This window comes from Podarcis erhardii (genome assembly GCF_964252035.2).
Source record: "Podarcis erhardii genome assembly, chromosome: 8".
In the NCBI taxonomy this organism is placed as follows: domain Eukaryota; kingdom Metazoa; phylum Chordata; class Lepidosauria; order Squamata; family Lacertidae; genus Podarcis; species Podarcis erhardii.
The window spans coordinates 8,185,934-8,194,337 of record NC_138499.1 but is presented as its reverse complement, the minus strand read 5'-3'; the positions used below and the strand labels follow the sequence as shown (position 1 = coordinate 8,194,337).

At 46.0% G+C, this 8,404-nt stretch overlaps 1 protein-coding gene across 1 annotated transcript in view; it reads right to left on the bottom strand.

Moving 5' to 3' along the window:
- Nucleotides 1–508: 508 nt before the first annotated feature.
- COL22A1 (collagen type XXII alpha 1 chain) overlaps nt 509–8,404 on the bottom strand; it is a 196,442-nt gene continuing 188,546 nt past the window's right edge. Inside the window, exons 63-65 of the mRNA XM_081873968.1 lie at nt 8,096–8,278; nt 5,614–5,691; nt 509–4,077 (exon numbers count right to left, since the gene is read on the bottom strand). Coding sequence (XP_081730094.1) covers nt 3,890–4,077; nt 5,614–5,691; nt 8,096–8,278 — 449 coding nt within the window. The 3' untranslated portion in view covers nt 509–3,889. The remainder of the gene's footprint in view (nt 4,078–5,613; nt 5,692–8,095; nt 8,279–8,404) is intronic.

The following is an 8,404-nucleotide window of genomic DNA, read 5'->3' as shown; positions in this document are numbered from 1 at the left end:
ATCCATATTGGCTTCTGGTTTTTCAAACCTTAAGTTCCATTGGGCCCAGTGACATATCCATTTGTGATTTTTGTTTCCTTTAAAAAAGTGTGCATGAAAATAAATAAGCATTTTTGTATGGTATGCATGCCTCTGGTAGCCTACCCATAAAGATAAATGGTGCTTTTTTGAATATTTATTTTTATTAAATAATGCAAAATAACATGCATATACATTATAGCCTGAAATTATTCTGAGAGGAAAGGATTTCAGATGCCTGCAATCTATCGTGCCAGAAATTCAGCACAGCACACAAATACAGTGGGCACGTGGGTTGGGAAGGGTTTAATAATCCCACTGAAAACAGCAGCCACCGCCTTAGTCAAATAGGAACATGAGGCAGTGTTGCAAAAGGGACCACTTACAAAGGACAGGAAACAAAAACTCATCACCAGCAAAATGCCCCCCATCCCCAATATTTAGTCCAACAAGAAAGAGACAAAGCTGCAAATCAAACTCCCTTAAAACATTTTGGCTAAGATATTTATTTGCCAGCAAAATACTTCTGAGATTTCTCCTTCAGAGACAACACAGGCATCATAATTATCTGGAATAGAGCCTGCTTGCTACAATCACAATAATTTAGACACTCCACAGATTATACTGTTGCATTTCTTCAAAAAAATGAAAGCACTGATGCCATAAAACCCACATAAAAATAGCACCTTTAAAAATATATAAATAACATTTGTCTTTTAACACTAAATCAACAGCACAGTCTAAGAGCTTCTTTGGTTGAAATGATGAACTTATTGCATGGACTTGTTGCCCTGCTCCCCCCCACCACTACTATTGTCTCTATTGTACTTGGCTGCTTCAGAATCCGCAGGTTGAAAAAGCCAGCTCACTTAACAAGGGGGAAAACAAAAGCCCAACCACATGGCTGCCCCTTGGCTTATCTTGGCAAAGAAAACATTTGTAAACAAGAAGGCAATGGGTGCCAAACGGTATTTGTGAGATTTGTGCCATGGCATGGCCACGTGAGCTCAAAGCTCCATTATAGAACAACCGCTCTGCATGCATGAGGTTTCAGATTCAGTATTTCCAGTTTATTTATTTTTTTCAAAAAGGATCTTAGGTACCCAAACTGGGAATGATTATCTGCCTGCAGTGGGGCTCTGGCGAGCTGACAGTCAGAAGTTAATGGAACAAGGGCCTGTCTCAGAATCAAGCAGCATTGCATCTTCCTAGAGTTCTGGAACTGACCTGGCAGATTTCCCATTGACTATAGCTTCTCTCAGCATCCCGGATACAATCCTGACTGCAGTGCCCCAGCGTAGGGATGCTCTGATCCCACCCAGGCAGTTCTGAGGCTGATTCCAGCATTGGAATTCAACTTCGGCTGGAATGGTTTCCTCTACCAACCACAACTACCCAGCCAGCAAAATTAATGCCAGCTATTTCTCTGCTTTACATGCTCTACAACAGCCATTAGCAAACTTGGCCCTCCAGATGTTTTGAGACTACAGTTCCCATCATCCTTGACCACTGGTCCTGTTAGCTAGGGATGATGGGAGTTGTAGTCCCAAAACATCAGGAGGGCCATGTTTGCCTATGCCTGCTCTACAAGGACCTGGATTCAGATACCAGGCCCTTTGGCAGACCAACTCTGCATTACAAAGATGTCTGCAAACATAACATGAAGGCTGGCAACTTCAACCCCACCATGTGGGAATCCCTCACAGAAGACCACAGTGCCTGGAGACAGACAGGTTGTGCATCGATAGCAGTGACCAGAGGAGGAATGACCACCGGGAGGGGTGCAGAGAGAAGAAGCCATAGAGCATCTGCAGCAGCCCAACCCAACACCTTCATCTTCTCCAGCTGCAACAAAACATGTCTTTCCTGTATCGGTCTCAACAGCCACAGCAGGCTCTGCAACCTTCCAACAGCTTGACTCCTCCATTGTCTCCCAAGACAGATGGGTGCCAACAACTTCACTGCTTCTGGAAAATGTTCCAATATGCTGTGGTATGTGATATTAAAGACCCAGTCCTAACATCCAAGTTCATTCTTTGAGGACTGCCGGGGGGCTGACTTCTGAGCAAACAGGTCAAGGATTGCACTATTAAAATGTTTGTTTGTTTTTCAACTCACAAAATAACCAATTTACAGCGTTACCCAGTCACCCTGAGCCTTGGAGAATTGAGCCAAATCAAGGAACTAGAAGTCAAAAAATTGGGTTTGGACTGATACATTTTGCTAAAGAAGCAAATATTTGTTACATATATTCCCTCACTTTTACGTATTATTTATTTTGTTATTTATTGACTTTATATACCCAGAGGTCTCAAGGCAGTTTTTTTTTTAAAAAAAAATACTTTTTCTCTGTCATTTTGTTTAATAATGACTGGATGCAGGTATGTTGGGGACACTCAGGTGAAAATAAAGCAGCAAATATTTAGGAGATGATGAGGGCAAAGACAGATTTTCAGTTACAGACCTGATTCTTTGATTCATGGGACATTGCTTAATCATTGGAAAACTCAAGTAGTACAGAAGAAGCGCACAGAGAAAAGTGGTACTTTACTCCCCCCCTTCTCCTGCCAGCCACTTTACCTTCACCCTAGACATCCCCCGCCCCCAGCTGAAACCTTCAGACGGGGGTGAGAAAAGCAGGTGGCCAGGGAGGAATGTATGGGAAGGTGAATGGGGCGGTGAGAAGCCAAAGGCCTGTAAGGGGAGGGGCTGTAGATCAGATGGTAGAACATTTGCACTGCATGTAGAAGGTTCGAGGTGATGACATCTCCTGGGACAGGCTCCCTGTCTGAAACGGTGACCTGCTACCAGCCACCGTAGACAATTCTAAGCAAGATGGACCAACGGCGGGACTTGACAGAAGGCAGATTCCTATGTCCACATTTAATTAGATCCCATATTCAAATCCATGAAGACTAGAGTCTTATTTTATTCTTAGGGGAAGGGTTCAGTGACAGAGCAACTGTTTTGCATTGCAGGAAGCAGGTTCAGTCTCAGATTGTGCTGGGACAGACGCTTGATGGAAATGCGGGAGAGCTGCTCCCTGACAGAGCAAAAAATCCTGTCTAGATGGACCAAGGAGAATCTGAGGCTCCTAATGACAAACTCATATGCAAATTGTAAGATCACAATATAATCTATCACACTACCTCCATGCTTTGTAAAGTGGGTATATGCTTTGTAAACTGGGCCGATCTCCCTCTATCATACCGTTTAATATTAGCAAGTCCCTCCGCCTTTCAACTTGGGCTAAACAAAGCCCTGAATAATTACATTTATGATCTTTAGAGAGACAGGAGGTACCTCCAGCTAAGTAAATATCCTGTTCCAGAAACTGATTGTAATGGGTGTACAAATTTACATCGTTGCTCCTAATCTCCCCCTGCCACCTATGACTTATCCAGCCAGAATGCTACCTCTTTCTGTCACATTGTTCACTTCCAGGTCTCTACTGCACTCCTAACTTGGCCTTCAGAGATGATAATAGTAAGAATTTTTTTTAAAAAAAATCAACAGCCAAAATGTCTTCCTTTTCAGCTCTAACAGGGATTCTTTCTATACTTCATTGACAATATTTATATATATATTTAAAAAACCTTCTTTTAAAAACAACTTTGAATTTGCCCTGATATTAGAGAAAACAAAAGCAAAACAAAGAACACTTTTCACCTCATAAAAGAATAGCAGTTTATAACTTCTTATTTATGATAAACTTGACCGACCGGCAGCATTGGATGGTTTTAATAGTCTACAAGGCCTCTTGAAAAGAAACAGAAGCAGGGAAAACAGGCGAGACCTCCCAACTTCCTTGCTTCCTTCAAGTTTCAGACGTAGGTCCATAGGAGGTCCGTGGGCTTTGGGGCCTTGCCTTCTAAGGCCCCTTGACGTTGCTGGGCCTGGCAGCCAGGCTTGCATAGTAAGCACACTGAGAGGGGTCACATTGTCCATTGGCTCCTGGTGGCCCCTGGGGACCCATCAGTCCAGGAACACCCGCTTCGCCCTGGGGGCCTGGCGATCCTGGCATCCCATCTTTGCCATAGCCAGGTTCACCTGGGACACCTAGGGAACAAAGCATTGTGGGTAAGCATCACTGCCACGTTGCTGCCAGTCTGGTCAGGCTCAGGATAAGGCAGCTTCACCTGCAAAATGAGCTGTTGTCTAAAGGTGGTTGAAAACAAAGCTGGACCAAAGCCACACATGGTAGCATCTTCACAGTGAAAAGTCTGATGGGTACCAGATTGGCATGTTCATCTCATGGCCCGTCCCAGATAAGTAGGGCACATGTGTGATAGTAAATGTTTTTCACCAATAAGAGAAACACCCACCACAGTTTCTGTCAGGAGCTTGTCCTACACTTGAGTAGGACCCTGGCAGAGACACATGCCCGACTGGCATGCTCTCCCCCTCCTGGTTGATCGTTCAGGAGCCTCAAAGGTTTTCTTCAGCCCGAACATCACAGCGACTGATGCCAACAGACATTGGCACACTTAGGGATCCGCAGAGTTTGCGCAGCTTGGGTAACAGGCCTCAGCAACTCAGCATTTTGGCTAATCTACTTTGTTTACATATAAACACACACGGAGCACTGCAACATGGCTCCCTCTCTCTCTAGCATTCAGACAGCAAAGAGAAAGAACAAAGGACAATAGTCCCACTTCACGGAACACAATACCACAAACATCCTGTCTCCGTCACTTCCCATTTTGTGGAGTCAAAACATACACCGTCATGTGAAAGACAAAAATCCCATGACTGCAATCATAGAGCAGGAATTCTAACAGCTTCTACAGTGCTCTGGCCAAACACAGAGACACACTTCTAGCCTCTAGGCAGCTGTCCACAGGTCTGGGCCTTGCAGAGCAACTGCAGCAACAGGGACAACCACACCCCTCTGCTGGCTTATATACCCTCCCTTGACATGTTGTGCTCCTGCAACATGAGACTTCTCCTGCTTGGCAGTCACTGCTCCTCTTCCCACTTCAAGTCCCTCCTGATTCTAGGAGACAGCAGGGGCAAGGGAAAATGTGGAGTCTACTGACCCATCTGTTGACTGTGCCTTCCTCCGTCTCAGACTGCCCTAACCCTGTTCCCTTGCCCTGGCTCTTGCGTTGCAGGCAGCGTCAACCTCCTTAATAAGAATAATAATTTATTATTTATACCCCGCCCATCTGGGTGGGTTTCCCCAGCCACTCTGGGCAGCTTCCAACAAAATATTAAAATACAATAATCTATTAATCATTAAAAAGCTTCCCTAAACAGGGCTGCCTTCAGCTGTCTTCTAAAAGTCTGGTAGTTGCTATTCTCTTTGACATCTGGTGGGAGGGCGTTCCACAGGGCAGGTGCCACTACCGAGAAGGCCCTCTTCCTGGTTCCCTGTAACTTGGCTTCTCTCAGCGAGGGAACCGCCAGAAGGCCCTCGGCACTGGACCTCAGTGTCTGGGCAGAATGATGGGGTGGAGACGCTCCTTCAGGTATAAATTACTAGTCCCCTCTCCTGGTTGCCTGCCTCTGCCCCACACTCTTTGGAGTCCTGCCAGTCCCAGACAATGCTGCATTCTATCATGCCAAGTCAAATCTGCTCATCCCTTCACTCACCTGGAATTCCTGGAGGACCAATTTCTCCCCTCTGGCCAACACCAGCATCTCCTTTCTCTCCTTTGTCTCCTCTCTCACCTGGTGGGGAGAACAAAACAAAATTTGAGCAGCAGAGTTCAGAAGATAAAATGGAAGAGGAACCTAACTAGGACCCATTTTATTTTTATTCCACTCTCCAGCATGTTAACATTCACCACTCTGTTCTATAATGAGCTAAAACGTTTGGATTAAAAAGAAACAAATACTTGTCTTTATGAGGTTTATACTTTCCTGTTGTTAAAAATGGACAATAAGAGAGTAATCCTATACAGTAAGCCCCACTGAGCTTGATTGCACTTACGTCCATGTACTGCATACATTTTAGGGTATGAAAATGCCATGGCATAGCAAGGAAATAGGGACATGGGTGGCGCTGTGGGTTAAACCACAGAGCCTAGGACTTGCTGATCAAAAGGTCGGTGGTTCGAATCCCCGCGACGGGGTGAGCTCCTGTTGCTCGGTCCCTGCTCCTGCCAACCTAGCAGTTCGAAAGCACATCAAAGTGCAAGTAGATAAATAGGTACTGCTCTGGCGGGAAGGTAAACAGAATTTCCGTGTGCTGCTCTGGTTCGCCAGAAGCAGCTTAGTCATGCTGCCCACATGACCCAGAAGCTTGTACGCCTTGGCTGATAAAGCAAGATGAGCGCCGCAACCCCAGAGTTGGCCACGACTGGACCTAATGGTCAGAGGTCCCTTTACCTTTATCTAGCAAGGAAATAATGCCCGACTGGGCATCTTCGGGAGAAAAGGCTAAGGAGTAAACCCTACACAAATCTGGACTAAGGTCCCTAAGACACTTGGATGGCATCTTCCATGCCTCCTTCTGGAAGTCTGACCTGCTGGGAACCAGAGGGCACTGTTCCTGCCTCTCTCCACCTGGCCCAGGGCTTCATAAGAACTGCTGCTGCCCAGCAAGGACTGGGGTATTTTGGGGAAAGTTTTGTCAGGAGTTTTTGCTATAATTGCTTTTTCTTTTTTTTCTTTTTTTGTATCTTTATACTTATGTGGAAATTGATCAGTTTGGTTGTGTAGTTTTTGATGTGTTTTATTTATTTTTATGAATACTTTGTTATGTTTGTAACTATAAATCTTTTCATATTGTAAGCTGCCTTTAGCACTGTTTTAAGTGTGGAAAGGCAGTGTACAAATAAAATTATGATGATGATCATGATGATGGCAACAACTGCAGCCAAGCGGGTGCCAAACATATTTGTTATGTACTGAGTTGAATAGGATCCAAAAGGCAGCAGTCTGATTGGTCCTAGAACAATAGGTTCCAGAATGCAGCAGTCTGATTGGTCCTAGAACAATAGGTTCCAGAATGCAGCAGTCTGATTGGTCCTAGAACAATAGGATTCAGAATGCAGCAGTCTGATTGGTCCTAGAACAATAGGATTCAGAATGCAGCAGTCTGATTGGTTCTAGAACAATAGGTTCCAGAATGCAGCAGTCTGACTGGTCCACAGGAGCCACCCAATCCAGCTCCAGGTGGAAGTGAATCTGCAACCTGATTGGCCTACAGGTGAATCTCAGAATTAGGCAATCACATGGGGCCCATTGTGTAAATAATGTACCGTATTTTTCGCCCTATAGGGTGCACTGTCCCATAGGACGCACCTCGTTTTTTGGGAGGGAAATGAATAAAAAAAAATTATCCCCCCCCAGCCATGGGGCTGGGGTGGTGGAAGCCTGAGCTTCCCCCAACCCCAGCCCCTAGAACAGGCTGCTATCCACAAGCCTTGTGAGCCCAGCGATAACTCCCACTGGGCTTGCAAGGCTTGCAGATAGCTTCCTGAAGCCTGGAGAGCGAGAGGGGTCGGTGGGCACTGACCCCTCTCGCTCTCCAGGCTTCAGTGCAAGCCTGCATTCACCCCATAGGATGCACACACATTTCCCCTTCATTTTTGGAGGGGAAAAAGTGCGTCCCATAGGGCGAAAAATACGGTATATAAAGCAGACATTCTGGGGGAACTTCCATTCCTCCTCACCACTATGAGCTGAATAAAGAGCATGAAATCCACTCTCGACTCCAAGTATATTTCAGTATTGCTCTGCTTTCCTCTTGACCACATCAGCAAGGCTGAGAGGGGGTTTTGGAGTGTGGGCAGCCCAGGACCTCCATACACGCTGCCCAGGCTTGTGCCCCAGGGAGCTCCCTTTGGTGCTGCTAAGAATGCAGGAAGCAGCAGCTACAAATTACTGGTCTCTGCAGCCACATAAGCCGTTGTGATTCTCCAGTGGTTTGACTTCACTCTCGGAGTCCCTCAAGACAGACAGGTGCCAACAACACCTTGTTTTTCCAAGACTGACCTAGCTTTAGAATGTCAATATGCATCATTTCCTGTTGAAGGAACTCTCTTGTTGTTCCAACTGTTTGCAAAGATTAATTCTGAGTTCTCCATCTCAGCCCAGCCGCTGCTCACCATACTTAAGGCTCACTCACCTTTGGGGCCCATCGGTCCTGCTGGTCCTTCTGAACCAGGCTGTCCAGGCCTGCCAGGTTCTCCTGGAGGACCTCCTCTGCCTGGAGGGCCTTCCTTACCAGGTTCTCCTGGAGGCCCTGGTCTACCTTGAGGTGCTTTGACGTGGGCTGGCTGCATCTGGCTTATGAGGTAGGGCAGTCTGGCTGCAGGAAAACATAGAGAAGGTTATTATGCATGGGGGTCTGGAAAAAGGAGGGGAAATGTTGGAGCCAATGACCAGAGAAATAACTTCCCTGTTCCACGAATGCTGAGGTAAGAAATCCTTGGGG